The sequence below is a fragment of the Thermobia domestica genome, chromosome 13, assembly GCF_964235325.1.
Source record: "Thermobia domestica chromosome 13, izTheDome1.hap1.1, whole genome shotgun sequence".
In the NCBI taxonomy this organism is placed as follows: domain Eukaryota; kingdom Metazoa; phylum Arthropoda; class Insecta; order Zygentoma; family Lepismatidae; genus Thermobia; species Thermobia domestica.
The window spans coordinates 94,556,292-94,573,079 of record NC_137466.1 but is presented as its reverse complement, the minus strand read 5'-3'; the positions used below and the strand labels follow the sequence as shown (position 1 = coordinate 94,573,079).

At 32.1% G+C, this 16,788-nt stretch overlaps 1 protein-coding gene across 1 annotated transcript in view; it reads left to right on the top strand.

Moving 5' to 3' along the window:
- LOC145669237 (uncharacterized) overlaps positions 1-16,788 on the top strand; it is a 138,951-nt gene that overhangs the window by 52,108 nt on the left and 70,055 nt on the right. The window contains exons 4-7 of the mRNA XM_081737561.1: positions 6,707-6,853; positions 7,828-7,962; positions 12,569-12,700; positions 14,217-14,339. Coding sequence (XP_081593687.1) covers positions 6,707-6,853; positions 7,828-7,962; positions 12,569-12,700; positions 14,217-14,339 — 537 coding nt within the window. The remainder of the gene's footprint in view (positions 1-6,706; positions 6,854-7,827; positions 7,963-12,568; positions 12,701-14,216; positions 14,340-16,788) is intronic.

Genomic DNA, 16,788 nt, shown 5'->3' with positions numbered 1-16,788 from the left:
TTAGAATAAAACTATTTTTCACGTAGAATAAAAATAAGTAGACCTTAAGGATAAATGGACATTTGGACTATAGTTCTTCTGTATCCATTGAAAGAAACATTAAAACAAGCAAGTAAATAACACAAGAATACTTTTGATTTAAATCTCGAAGCGACATTTAACGGGAATAGTCCGTAAAATTTCTCTAATGTCCAGGGAAGCTTTAATCTATAAATAACTGTAGATGCCGTACAGTATACCTAATCAATGTTCATAATCAAACGCACATAAAAGTAATTCACAATAGAGATGCAAAAAAGCCGGCTTTTTTGAATCGATGGTTTTTTTCACATAAAAAGCCGGCTTTTTTGGAAAAAAAAACGAGAATTTTGGAAATTTTGGCTTTTTTCAACTTCATGATTTTTCTATCTAAATAGCTTTCTTATAGTATATTCTATAGTTAGATAAGAATTCCATGACCTGAATGTGATATTTCGCTCTGAAATTCACCATCAAGATGGATGGAGCACATGTTTTACGAATTAAAGCTAACATGAAGAATGTAGTATTTGAGGGTAATTTTAGAGGCTATTTAACTTTATTTTAACTTTTGAGTTATCGACATCTTTTTTCTTCTCTAGTTTGTCATCCGTATTTCATTTCTAAGAGCTTTTAGTACTCTAGCTTCTAGCGCAAAAGTTAAACTTGCCCGTTTTTCTATTTATCCGTCAAAGCATACGTTTTTCAATATATCCGTCAAACCGTACTTCCACATGTCTGTTATACTGTAGCTGTGAAGTGATTTAGCAATGATTTTCCGGACACAACCTTGAATACCAATTTATACAAATAATCAGTAGCGGATTTAGAAAAGTACTTTAGGAGGGTTTTTTCTGATTGTTTCGTTTCCTAAAAAGTCCTAATTTTATTTGGGAAGTGCTTGAAGTTTATGAGTACAGGCATAACTAATATTTCGTTTCGTTTATATGTTTAGCAATAATCTTCCGGATACAACTTTAAAAATCATTTTATACTGAGAATCAGTGGCGGATTTAGAAAAGTATTTTGGGAAGGGTTTCTTACTAATGTTTAGTTTTTTTAAACATTCGTAATTTTTATTTGACGGGAGCTTAAAGTTTATGAGTAAAGGCATAAATAATAGATATTTCGTTTGTTGCAGACATTCCGTAACTTTGGGGAACGGGCTTCAGTCCGAAAGACCGCCCCCCTAACCTTCGCAAAACCGTCACTGCTGGTAATTAGTAATAATAACGATTTAAAAACAATAAAAAAGGAAGTCGCCCAACTCACAGTACACGCACTATTTCTACATTCACAGATGGAATGAAGAAAAGCTTTGTCAGAATGGTCGAATGCTGGTTGAATCCCGGACTTCCCGATAGAAGCGCAAAAGCTAATCACTCAGTCATGTTTGTTGTGCAGTTGTATTTATCTTAACTTAAATATATTCCGTAGTCTTTTTTTTTTGGGGGGGGAGTTCCGTAATGATATGTTGAATCCCTCTTGTTAAAAATTCAGAAAACTTGAGGATTGGGTAAACTGTGATGGTGGTTCTATAAAACTTAACTGTAGAATTTCAAGAATATACAGAACCAAAAGCTCTAGATGTGCAGTCTTTAAGTGTATCATATAAATCTAAGTATTTCTCTTATGTTTTATTTTAATTTTATTTTGTTTCAAAAAGAGGGTATGGAATATTTTGAAGTAAAAATACTACATACTATTTTGCTAGTTATTTGTGTATTCTTTAAAAAGAAGTGTTTACTTTTAGGGTTGGGTGATTTACACCAACTTTTTTTTTTAATAACTGGTTTAAACCACGCGAATCGTGTGAACTTCATGGTAACGTTTCCAGATATCAAACCACCTGCAATAGTTTTATTTCCCTTTCACCTTTTAATCAAGGTGTCCCATGTTCAATTCTCGGTCGAACCACAATCCTTCTTTCATGCGTAACCCAAGAAGCGGTTCGGATGTCAGTTTAAGCGAAAGTCTTCTCCTTGATAACCTCGGTATTTCGTAAGGATGATAAGCCTAAATATACGAAACAAACCAAATTGTATATTTCTACATGCCTAAATGCGTGTTTTTTTTTTAATAAAGAAGCCAATATTGCTTAAATATATTGATAGAAATTGGCAAAATTTATCGATTGCCTACGTAGCTTCCAACATTAGCTTGGATTGGACTTTCAATGATATCTACGTACCGGTACTAAATTTGTAATTTAATACCTCAGTTTTAGCGTACTGATTATGGTACGTTGACCTTTAAATTTTACATGCAAAGCAATAACAGGATTTTCCCGTTATTGTCTTATATTTCAAGTATATGACGGGATTTTCCCAATGGCTAGGGCGGGAGATTCTCAACTTAAGAAATTTACTGACCGCACTTCTTTAAGCTTATGGGAGTTCTTCCGGCATAACCCCGCTGTTGCATAATAACATCAAGGCGAAACAAACTTAGGCTATTTCTGTGAATATGTAATATAAATACATAAAGCAAAAAAGCCTGGTTTAAACCAAAAAAGCCTGGTTTAAACCAAAAAGCCTGGTTTAAACATCCCTCAAAAAACGGGTTTTTGGCATTTTCAAAAACAACCACGGTTCTTGCCAATTCTGCTTACTTTTGTATATAGGAGGTTAAAAAATTCTTATTATATACATTGGTTAATCCTGTGGAATTCATAATGTAAATATGTTGAAGAAAAATTGTTTGAAATATTTTTTCGAAATTCATAGTTTATTTTCGATGTTTTATATTATTATCATCATCAACCACTAATTAAATGATTTTTTGTGTTATAGAGAAGCGATACAAAGTCTGTTTAATCAATTTAAAGCAGTATTTTGAAAAAAGCCCAAAATTTCCGAAGCAAAAAAGCAAAGCAGAAAAAACCGTGTTTTTTTTTTCAAAAAAAGCCGTTTTTTTTCGAGCCCTTGCATCTCTAATTCACAATACAGGACTACTAGTACTGATTGTAAGAATTAGTGAGAAGCTAATTTTCGGAATATATATGAAATGCAAATACTAAATTTCTGACCTCTTACAGCTGTAAGTAATGTAACAGAAATATTAATATACAATTAATCATATACTAGACAAAATTGTACAATTAACAAATAATTCATGTAGAAAGTATGTTACCTCATTTCTCAATTTGTAAATCATTTCCTTAATAACAAACAAAAAAGAAAGAAAGAAAGAAAGAAAAAACTAAATATAGTTTCTGCGAATTGCGGAAATAGTTTAAGTCTAAATCATTGAATGATATACTGACATATCTCGAAAAGTTAGAGTAAATTTTGCCCCGAAATACGATAATACAGCGAGTGTTCCGTGTGTTTTTTGCGTACGTTTGAATCACCCATATCCCGTGTTGTCTTTATTGTCGCAAACTGTAGTAAAAACTCCTCGTGTGATTTTCGCTGCTGATTTTATGCTTTCTATAACTGTTTCGTGTTTTTTTTTTTTTAATTATAACAATAACTTATAGTAGCTAATATGATAGCTAATAGTATAACAATAATATAACTCAGTGAATTCGCCATGGGTTCTAACAAGTTCATTTTTGTTCAAGTATTATTATTATTTGTTGATATTTTTACCTTAAAATCCAGCGAATTTACCTTTAAAATCATTTTAAAAATTCGAGTTCGTGAGACCAGAAATGGATTAATCAATTCTTTATTACTCTAAAGGGGGAAAATTGTTTTGAAACTGAACGATTTGGAACTTGAACAAGGTTCCTAAATGGATGAAGTTCGTGTTTCATGGGATCACTGTATACATTTTTATATATATAAAAGCAAGCACTTAAATATTTAGACGGTGAAATGAATATTAAAAGAGGAAACTTCTACTTCGTATATCTCAAGGAGAAGAAGTAATGATACAGGGAAATGTAAATTTGTAGAACATTTCTGATATGTACAATTCAACGGCACATAACTTACCTATGTAAAGAACATAGATAGTCTGGGAATTGTTCATTCGAAGGTGAGAAATTGCAGAGCTTTGTCTAATATGTCCAACGCAATATGAGTATGCGCATGTGAAGAATAATGATATAATATAAATGAATATGATTTTGTGTTTTGTTTATAGGAAACTAAGATAGGAAGTCCAAATAAGAAAAAATGGAGAAGTTGAAGAATAGCGCGAATACGTTCATAATTAATATACATTGATGTACAAAACGTAAGGACGACATAGATAAATTAACATAAAATATTGCGTAGTCGATGGAAATAAATTAAAGCCCGGGATCATGTTGCCAGAGATCAGTGTAACCGAAAGTGCCCAATGGGTCCGCTTTCCCAGCACGAAGCAGATGAATGGAAAAGATGGGATAGTATTCGTTAGTCAGAGAGCTGTTAAAGTGTATTGTGGTGGTATTACTTACAATAACATGGCCTGATCACAATATTTTGGGTGACTTCTCACGGAGAAGAATCACCGGGAAGCTAGAATGAGGACGAAATGTGACGAGTATGACCCAGTAACATGGTATTGTTTACAATATTGTTTCAAGTACATGAGGAATATTCCGAACCACAGGCAATGCTGTGCTTGCGAAGAAGAAATAGTGGTCAGTCACAGTCAACTACAGTAGAGGACAACAGCTACATTGTGAAACAGGTAAGAAAGGACTTTAATCAAACAGCGGTTTTAATTCAAATAGATCTAAACAGACTCCAAGTCGACTAATCTTACATTCCATAGTGCCACTTCGACTGGATTGGGGTGGTATTTTTGCCCGACGGCCATTATGTTGTATTACATTGACAACCGCACATCGGCGCCACCGTTTGCGGTGGTGCCAAAAGCATGAGGAGTGAACAAAGGAGGAGTAGAATTGCGTTCTTCTCTTCTCTGATGAGACCACATTCAGTCTGAGTAGTGATTATGAACACACTCATCTGAGGAGATGTGCGAACATGCAATGAACCCAGTATCGTTGTCTAATATGATCATTTTTGTGGTCGAGTGTTCTTGTGTAGGGAGGCATAATGTTTAAACATTCTGCCCTCCCAGTTTTTGAACGTATTACATTCATCGGTCAACATTTTTGTGACTCTCTACTCCTATACTCCACTTGCGTGTTTTCAGAGGTTCAGTCGGCTCCAACTTCCTAATGGATGACAATGCGCGACTGCATCGAACAGCACAGACACTAGAGCTCTTGGAATGAGAGGCTATTCAGCGAATGGACTGACCCCTCTGATTCTCTCTGATTTGAATCCCATCGAGCACGTTTGGGGTGCTATTGGGAGACATCTTGCAGCACGTTCTGGTACACCAAAGACCAAAAGACTATCCAACAATTGGTCAACAACTCTGGTGGAGTAATGGAACTCCATGTCACAGCAACTCATTACCAACTTTGATGAACAGCATGGGAGCACGTTGCAGGACATACATCTCTGAGCTGTTCGTGCTGATCACACATCTTTTTAAGGATCATTTCATTCCTTCTATACTGACAGGTGGTACCATGAGTCGCAGTGCTTGGAGTGTAAGTTACTGCTTCTGTATAAAAGTGGCATTTTTATTCATTTAATAATATGTTTCTATATGATGTCTCTTGTATCATCCTATAGCAGTACTTTCTATATGTGGTTCAAGTTTCACCAATCTATGCCACTTGGGAATGACAGCATGCGAAACTTACTTTCGTTAATAAGTTTTGGCACACCAGTGTACTACAAAATTAATTGGAAAGGATTGCAAAATTTTTATGAATCTATCCAATCAAGAATACAAACACCGATTGTATATACACTTCACAAATATTACATTAACATTATATTCATTTTTGGAAGAAAAGAATGTATTATTCCAATCGTAAGTACCACAAGCATCCTCTATTAAAATTAAATAATAATCATCGTTCCGCAATTATTGCAGTTACTTGTTACAAACAGAAAAACTTACATGCACCAGGGTTTGCGCCTAACCTCTTCGTCTTTACGTATGAATTTTTTGTTTCAATGCAATCTATTAACTGTAGCTTCTTTCTCTTCCTCTCGCTTTTTCCTGCCACCATATGTTCTAGCACGTTACTCATGATACAGTTCCTTCCCTGCTAATGTTCCAACCAGGTTTTCTTCCTTTTTTCAATTACATCTAAAATTATTTTCTCTCTACTATTTGTAACACTTCCTGGTTTGTTTTCTGTTCCAGCCAGCTAATTTTAAACAAATAGCTAATTCTGTTCAAAATACATTTCCTATATGTATTTAGATCATCTATGAACAATATACGAGACATACACCACTTCAAAATTGTGTCTTGCACTAGGATAATCTTACTTAGTGATATATTTTAATTCTATACTCTAATATTTCTGATATCCTTTACTTGACTCTGCTGTCCCAAGTGACGTTTATCGTGGTTTAACTTAAGTTCTTGCGTATCCTGAATGAAGTAAGGTTCACTATTACTACACTTACTTTCTGAACATTTGTTTACAGGTCCGAACCCTGTTGGGAGTTCAATACCTCGGATATGAATGAAATCAGTGATTTTAATCTCACTTCTAGAGGACGTTCTTTTCTTCATTTATACGGTATTATCAGTGAAGTGCATACTGGTATTGGACAAATTTGTATGGGCATTTATCAATTTTTCAATTTACAGCACTTGCAAAGTGTGAATTAGTTTATGATTCAACTCTATTATTTTTCACTGTTCATTGCAGGGTCTAGTGAAACATGCAGATCAGAGAATGAATGTTTTATAAACCGTAACATCGAATCTTCCCTATGCGGGGCAAACAATAGCATTTGTGATTGTGCTGATGGATACTACAGTAGAAAAGGATTAGATTGTAGAAAATCAGTAAAACGTGAGTTTATATATTATTAACTATAATAATAATAATAATAATAATAATAATAATAATAATAATAATAACTTGTTCTCTTAAGCCTTCGTCGTTGTATCAGTGATGGAATTGGTCATAGGTCACTTGGGTAACTACTTTTGTTTGGATCATCTGGGTTTGGATATCGCTTCTCAGATCGGCATGACCCGGAGACTCAGACAGATCCGGTTACCCAGACAGACGTGAAGCCTAACAGACGCGGTGACTCGGTGACATGGAAGCAGACAAAATATCAGGGGTTTTATTTTCACATGTGGTATCGAAACTACCGTTTAAAAGAACACAGTTCCTCTGATTTAGGGGAACAAGTGATTTTGAATTGGTAATCATAAAATGACTTTGCACTTTTTTTTTTTTATATTTAGTTGTTAGATAAGCATAACTAGTCGAAAAGGTAAATTTATCCTAGTGATGTTTATTTTTAGAATAGTCCAATATATATATATATATGTTAATTATTATGGTATCTACGTAAATCAATTTTTAGATGTAGGAGTTCTATCCAGGAGCGTAGAATTGCTTGAGATAAAGAAAATTATAATTGCGAGTAAAGAATCAGAGATTGAGTTTCTTTCTTCTTTCAAATCTTCTTGGAAATGATAAATTTCATACTTGGCCAGTTGTCGAAGTTAGCTTTATCTTTATTGTATTGCATTCTCAAAAAGCTGATTAAAACTCAAAATACACCACAGTGCTTGAAACAATAATAATATGGTAATACAGATACATTGAAAGATGGAGAAATGATTTTTTTTAAAAAATTACTGAAGTAAGAACATTCTTAAAGGTAATTTTTCTTTCTCCAACTCTATCTTCACCAAAATTGTAAAATAATTGATATATTAAATGTTATCTCTTTGATGGTACATAAATATATTAAATGTTTAGAAGATAATATATTATTTAAAATATTTTATGTTCTTTTCTTCTCTTAGAATTTGGTGATAAATGTAATCTGGATGAAGATTGTCGAGACAACTTAAGCAATAGTATTTGCCGAAATGGAGTTTGTGATTGTATTGACTCTCTTGTTCTCAGCAGTAATAGTAGCAATCCAAAATGTATCACAGGTACTATTTCGTATTTTATTTTATTAATTAGTTCATTTTTATTTTATTACAAATTAGCAGATAGCACATCTTAGTAGACAGCGAACGATAAGTTTTAAATCATCATACTTGCCTACCATGAAATAACATACTTCATTTGGTCATATGGGGTGTTTATATATATACTGTATATATATATAGATAGATAGATAGATAGATATAGATATATAGATACAGTATATAGATAGATAGGTAGATACACAACGTTCTGAAATTATCTTTTGTTTACAAAGTATTCTTTAAAATATAGTTTAATGTTTCATATACGGTAACAAAGTCGTATATTGATTTGATTATGTTTATAGCATATACATCTGAAGTACAGTAAACTGTAACTGTAACCATTAAAACTACTCTTTTACAAGTACCAGAGTATGAAAGACTAATATCCGACATTACGGAATTGGCTTTCATCACTACCTTGCTAAATCTATTAATACCTCATTCGTCAAGTTCTGATGAATTATTTAGGTTCTTATGAAGAAATAGTGACTCGCAAAGCTCCTTACATATATGTAATAAATGTAGAAAACACATTGGCGTAGAGAGATAAATGACGTATTGAAAACTCAACAGGATGCAGTTGAAAGTAGTCATAAAATAATAATTCTACAGATTCAAAGTCGAGGAGAAAATATTTCTAAGAATAAGAGGTATAAAAATTGTGGATATTACTAATATATACCATAAAATAAGTAGCATTAATATGATTATAAATAAATTGTCCTTTTATCATAAAAAGAATTTAGAAAAAGTTAAATGAGAAGAAATATCAAACATCAGAGAACTGTCGGATTAATTTGTTACCTTTGATGGCTAATAGAAGAGCCAGTTAGATAATTATCGATATCGAAAACTGGTTTCAAGAAAAAGCCGAGAATATTAGGCTTGCCAAGGTCCACAGACAAAGAGGTATCAATAGCATTAAGGTGGATAATTTAAAGCAATGTAGCATAAAAAGAACGAAATTAAATAAACAAAATACCAAATTATCATTATTATTCTCCTTTCACAGTTATATTCTATTGCAGAACTGACGTCCGTATGTAATATTTTTTTGTCCAAAATCTTGGGCTTATTGTATACAACTATCTAGTTGTTACATGTTCTTATGCTTCAAAGAAAACAGAAACACAAGTGGAATATTTATAAAATGTTATTTTTGTGTAACCATGGGTACGACTGTGTACCTAGGTAGATTTATAAACTTCAACTTGAAATAAGATGTTGAAAATGTTATTTATAAAGCTTATTCTTGTGTTTTGTCAGTGAAATAACAATAAATAAATAACAACTTAGATGTATAGTGAAAAGTAATACAGTAACGCAATGAAATTAAGCTCTTATTAGTAACAAGCGAAACAAAATATAAAGGTAACATACATTATGTGGTGAAAACGTCTGATAATATTTAGTTTAGTTATGTCAAACTATATTATTTTAGATATGTTCATAGTCAATGTTATATTTTATACGAATATCTATTTGATATGTATTTGGTAAGTAGAATGAAATATTTAACTACCTGATTAACTGTATCAAAAGAATTCTACTATTTAAAAGCTATAATGTTTCCTCAAACATATTCAAAAATTATATAATATCTTTTCAATGGCATAATGAAAATCTATTGATATACTTCATTCGCCAAATTATATCGAGTCGTTTAGGTTCTTACATAAGAATAAAGTAACTCGCAAAGGTGCTTACATACATAAAGACATTACTCTTTCTCTATGCGTGCTTCGCGCAGTCGCGTAGAAAAATATATAACACATCAAAAACTAAGTTTTGTAAATGGATGCTAGAATCACAGAAGTATGGAAAAATTTAACTTAATGTAACAAAGAAATAAAAATATTTGTCTATATAAAACAATAATAAAGAAGTTGGTTACGACAATGACGTGAGATCTACTTTCCTACGCCTAAAGAGATATTGAGTTTGAGGTTTTCATCTACAGTCCAACAAAATCTGGATAGGATTTACACAAATCATTCGTTTTGCTTTTCAGTTGTTTTCGCTTTACGTTAGTTTCCTTCAGTCACCAACACGTAAGAGTATTGGATACTTGATCTGCTTTTCCTTGTACTACAATAATGAGAAATTCTATTGTATTTTCTGAGGTTGCTCAATTGAGTGTTTAGAGTACAAATTGCTTTGTAGTAAGTTACGTAAAAAAATTAAATTAAGTAAATCATAATTATATTTATACGTATATTCTAAATTGTAACAAAATCTTTTGTCTTTTTCATGTTTAAGTGCCGTTTAAAATCGTTTGACTAATAAAGAATTAAAATTCATTTATTTTTCACAACCGGCGAATCAGTATCTCGGCATTACCTTATGTATAACAAACATAGATTATAAAAAACACACACATTCAAATTGTCCGTATTATGTTCTCTAATCAGCCATTAATTAGCGGTACCTCAGAGGAAACAAAACGCAGAAGCCATCTCTATAAGTGTGTTATTTGTTCGAATTTTCTGTATAGCCATATTTTCTATTTCATCGAAATATTTACCACATTACCAAAATTGAACGATATCATTTTAAATTAACACGGGATAGAAAACAAAAGACTAGTAAAGAGACGTAAATATTAATCTAAGCAACAAAGTAGGGAAAATGTTGAATGCGTTTAAATCTGGAGATCGCCTCAAATGCCTTAAGACATTGGCACATATTCTAAACCTTGAATATATTACGTAGAAACACTGATAGAAGAACTTGTAAATATTTTGTACGAAGTACGAAATGCCTATAAGTGAAAATTAGAGCAATCAACATTACGCTTTATTTTATTGATATGCGCTTTATTTTTTCGTAAGTTATACTTTATTTTAAATTTGATTTTAACATAAATAATGAAACTTAAGTATTATTCTAAGTATTATTCTTTCAGTTATATTTTATACATACTGGTTTATTTCATGCGAATAAACTGAAATCAAATGTTTTCCATCAATATTATAAATTGATGTATAAAGTTTAGTATAAAGTTATACAAGTACACATTGTAATGCGCTTCGTAATACTAGTAAACCAATGCTTGTAAGAATGACAACCTTGTCACATACTGGCATGGTACTCTGATTCTCTTCATCTGCACTACTGTACTATCCTGAAGATATTGGTTAACTGAAAGTTTTAGGTAAGCCTTAAGATTTTCTTGTCAGACGATCTGTTAGAATTTAAAATTCAATTCAACGTTGGAGAAAAACTTATCTTAGCTAGTGCAGATGATAAATTGCTCTGATTCAAAATGTGTACTGACCGTTACATTTTACATACTATAATATTATTTTCATTCTGCTCTGTCTCAAAGAGAACTGCAGTTATATGTATTTTTAAATTCTGAAAATTGTTACTTCAGTATAGATAGAGAAGTTTAAAAACCTCTTTAAACGTATCCATTGTTGAAATGTGTAAGTTTTCATTGTTGCTGGAAATGAAGCTTAATTAAATTTTATTTAATTTATTTGATTTTTGGTGACAATATTTAGAGTAACAATTAAACAGGTATTTAATTTCCCAGTAATTATGCTTTATTTTACATATTATGCTTTTATTATTTATTTTCTTATAAAACTATTCCTTTTTATGCTTTTGGAATTAGTTTTATCTGAGCCCTTAGATAACCAAAATCATGTTCAGGATAACCACATTTCTAAAGTATTGTTATGACTTCTATGTGTTTTATACATTTGGGTTACTCTAGTGAGGATTAGGAACACTAATATGGACGGAGAAAATCCGCAACTTCTGAATATTCTATTATGTAGCTCGATACGATCTCTAAAAGTATAAAAAAAAGAAACGATATAAAAACATCACGATATGCAACATAGGGAAGTCTTAAGTAATTGCTTGATTTAGAGTTTTAACGTCTCTTTTTCAGCACTGAGACTATATACTTAGATATGTTGATCTACAATAACATAAGCTCAAACTGGAAATCAAGCCCGGGTCTCTTACTTCCAAGACCCGTATCCGAACTATATGGCAACGAGGTAACTCTATTCTGGCCTAAGTCTGTAAAAAAGTATAAAGAAAATGTACTATTATGAATAAAAATTATGACAGTAAAATCGAGAATTCAACAATACTATTTCAATTTTAATCACTTGTTGAAATGCAACCGTAGATCACGCAAAACAGGACGCACGATTTTCTCCAAATAGCAAATCTTAAGGAATTCTTACATATTTTCGTCATATAAGCGAATATTTCGTATTTCTATTAAATGTTGTCAATTCAACGATAGTAATCTACATTCAGAAATGTAGAGGAACAGCCTCTTACTCTACTGAAAAACGACATATTTGTCAATAAGATGAAATATTTCAATTCCAGACAAAAGTGATAATACTGTATTAATGAGCATAAAATACATACAGACATATTTTCGTAAATATTTACACGCTTTGTAATTCAAAGCTGTTTAAACGTATTTTAGTAAGTCCAAAAGACACTATTACTCCAAGTGTAAGTAATATACCCTATACAATGAGCAGCATTTATTTATTTACTTATTTGATCTTCACACTCTTACTGATTTTAGGTATTGGAGGAAGTTGTGAAAACGACACTGACTGTGCAGAGGTTAATGACGCCATTTGCAATCCGAAAACATCCACATGTTCTTGTAAGGGAAGTCTGCAACAAAATGACGATATGAACAGGTGTCTTCTAGGTAGTATTTGTTCTTTGTTAAGTTAGAGGAGCAATAATGAACAAGGGTTGAAGTGATCTCGTACTCCATGAATTGTAGGCATTTTAATGCAAGATGTTCCCAAAATACTTGTACATTATGTTGATCATCCCGGTAATTTTGCTGCTTCCGTAACTTAGGAGCATATTTCTGAAATCATGAAGTAGTATTACTCAGTTAAATACGCCACTTATACGCTGACCACTTTCTGTAGAAGCATAAGTGGCCAACTTGACTAGGGATGGATTCATGAGAAAGGTAGTTAGGAGTATTTTTCTCTTCCCAAAATCCTTTTGTGAATGTTATCAACATTAATGTTATTAATCTTAAATACTGCAATATTATACAATTGTGCAAAGTTATTATTATTATTGTTTGTAAATATTTATTGCAAATATTTAATCCAGTGATTTTACAGTAAAGGCTAAAGAGCATAATCTAAATCTGGTTGAATAATGAAATTAAAGTTTGGTAAGTTGACTTATAATAATCTCTGCTATAACGCTTTAGGCAATATTTATTTCATTCAACCAGCCAGCAGTTAAGTTCTATGTTTCTATTGACAATAAACTATTTAACCGTTTACAACTCTGTCTTACCTATTATTCGTTTCCCTTACCAAAATTCCTTTCTGGATCCACCACTGATTGATCCATAAGTACAAATTTTATTGGTAAGAGCTTAAATATTTGCTGTAAGCATTCATTCTAAATTATACTAATATCATAATGGTTAAATGTATTTTAATATGCTATTTCTTACTTCCGGATTCTGATTTAGATATAAAATTAGACATGGTTCAAATTAATACTGGAAATAAACTAGAGATGATGAAACAATTTTGTGTGTATCCTTGTCGAAATTTCGTGACAAATCCATTGTGCTTGAAAGTAGGACATATTTCTGGAATTTTGTTGTGGCAATTTCTTATGTTTTCTTTTCTTTTTCTGTTAGTAATTCTATCAATTTCTTTGGTTTGGTAGAGATTTTAATATGAAAATTGTTAACACTTTTTAGTGTTCAAGCGAGCAGGTATTATAAATCCATTTTAAGTTTTAAAAAGTTCAAATGGCTACCTTTTTCATTTTCTTTTTTTCTTTTTTCTTTTTTTGCTTTTATGATATATAAAATAAATGGATATGTAAAATAAAAATTCTACTCAAATTCTCAAATTTTGCTTTTGGTCAGATTTGACGTTTTCAAGATCTTCAGAAACTTAACGAATTAGCTAACTTATCTGACTAGTGAGAGGAGTATGAACAGTCCATAACTATTTAAAAGCGTGCAGTCAGAATATGTGTGTTACATTTGCTTCATGCATCATATGAAACAAAACAAAACTATTTATGTTGTAAGTGTAAGGATGAAAGTTCTCTGGAAAACCGTAAGTTTATGACTTATGTGCATCAAAGGGAATCAAGACGATAAAGAGGTATTATTTTTACCCAGTCTTCTGTTACAATGTTATTCCTAATACGATTTGTTTTTATCCCTGTAGCAATTGGTAGTACATGTAACGAGCCATTGTTGTGCAACATTGAGAATTCTGATTGTAAAGAAAATAAATGTGAATGTAAGGAAGGATACGTTAATTCTGTAAATAATCTGCAGTGTCTCAAAGGTAAGACAATAAAATGCTTTCTTATAAGCACAATAAATTCTTTTACTCTCCCTCTTTCTCTTTCTCTCTTTATGTAGGTATCGATGGATTATCTCTAAAATATTTTTAACAATAAACTTTTCAAACTTACATTTTCATACCACTTTTATGATTTTAAAACAATTTGTTCACTAAACAAATATGAGAATTCACAATATATGAAGATAGTGGAAGAACATTTTGTCAATTTCAACTCATTTATCTATATTTACAGAATGGTTTAGATACGCAGATAAAAGGTAGATTAGTCGAAATGTTCGTTCACCATCTATCTTCCTATATTGTGAATTCACATGTTGTCTAATACATGCATATTATTGTTTGTTCTACATATAAAAATTAAGAGAGAATAGAATCTTGAAATGTTGATTTTTAAAAAGATATTTCATACCATTAAATTTGTATTGGCTCATGAATAACTGCAAGTACAGTGCTATAAGAGAAGAAATTTCCAAATTATAATACAGTGAAACTTGCCTATGTTGACCACTATCGGGTTCACTAGAAAGTGGCCAATTTACAAAAGCGACCAATTTACAGGAAATAAATATATTTTGAAGCAATAATTATTACAACTTTTCCCGCTGAACTAATGGTAGCGCGCACGCCTATAGTGCATGGCGTCTCGGGTCCGATTCCCGGAGAACCTTAGAATTTGAACTCGGATGAAGAATACAGTACACAATTAATCTGCTGAAATCTTGTGCAGGCTTAAAGAATAGACCTTATTGAAAGTAACTTTCTTTTTGAACATGCCTGTATTCTTGTTTTTCGTGGTATATTATATATAAAAAGTCGTAAAATCTAGAATCACAAATGGAACTACTACATGCAAGCAGTACACAGTTTATTATCCCTGTACTAAAGGAGAGGGGGCTTGAACCGAGCCAGTTCCCTGCCTACAACACTGATACTGATTAATCATCAACTTTGTTGCTCTCATTTACCTAACTTTCTGCACACAGTTGTGATTTTATTTCTATATTACTGCATAACTGTCAGAACACGTGATCTTATTTTTTTTTTCGATTTCCCCTCCCCCCAATATCTTTTACTCATATAAAGGCGAAGTTAATCAATTTTTCCTCGCTTTGAATAGTTTATTGCTACACTTTCTACTATCCGTGATTCCAATTTTTGCATAGTGTTAAAACCCGTTTCAACCACAAATATAATAATAATAATAATAATAATAATAATAATAATAATAATAATAATAATAATAATAATAATAATAATATGTACATCGTGAATATATGTATGTGGTGAGTTATTATTGCTATGACATCCTGAAACAAGACTTTTGGTTCGATTTTAGTATGTGAAAATCCGGTTCAAGAAAAACTTGCTGGGTACATCCCTGAGTTATTTTCACAAAATGTCTAATATAGATATTGTTGAATCCCATTTACAGAACAAAAAGTTGTTACTTTGATTAAGCTACTTATTGTTTTCCCTTTATTTCCATATATTTTTATTTTAATTACTTGTTTAATTAAATTAAAATATCTTCGACATTAGGCAGATTATGGAATCGAAGTAACGGCGTATTGTAATATTTAATCGGATCGGGAGAACATAATAAGCGAAGCATCATTTCCGGTAAAATTAAGTTATTAGGTGGAATAGGTTGGCATTGGACCACAGAACAATATGTAAGTAGTTTCAGTCCGAAAATGTACCTGGCAAGCTTGGCAGATGACAGGGCAAGCTTGTTTGGTATGTGTCAATGCATTGAATTGCATACGAATGTTGAATCTTCTTTTCTAGTTTACTTGAAACTTAGAAAATGTGACATAACATTGTTTCTCTGAGCCGCTCAATTCTAGTTCTTTATACTGGAACAAAGAAAGTGTAGTAAATGATTTTGAATAAAATATGGAAGTTAATTTATATTATTCCATTTAAAGTATATTAATTGCTTTACAAGACTTGCGTTCATCCTCTCATTTATCAGGTTCAGTGTTTAATTGTGATGAAACGTAGCTAAGTCGGAGTTACCTTTACAAAGATTTTATTTTGCTGTATTTACAAACACTTTCCGAGCAGCCTAGGGCAGGATCTCCACAGAGCTCCGAAGCAAGCAAGGTGGAGTGGATTTTAGGATCCTCAATGCTCCGTGCAAGCAAAGAGGCAGTTAAAAGTCGCAGAGCTCCGAAGCAAGTTAGGTGACTGAGGTTGGGAATTCCGACAGAGCTCCGAAGGAAGCTACACGGGAAGAAGGAACGCCTGGAGTTCTGAAGCAAACTAGAGGCTTTGGATTAGGTTACTCCTAGAGCTCCAGAGCAAGCTAAAAGAGGAACGACCAATCACAGACTGGGGACTTTCTTTGGAATCCTTTCGGTTATATAGGCGCTTCAAGTGAGGCGGTGGCGCCACTGCTGTAACCTGGTTATCATGTGATTAGTGA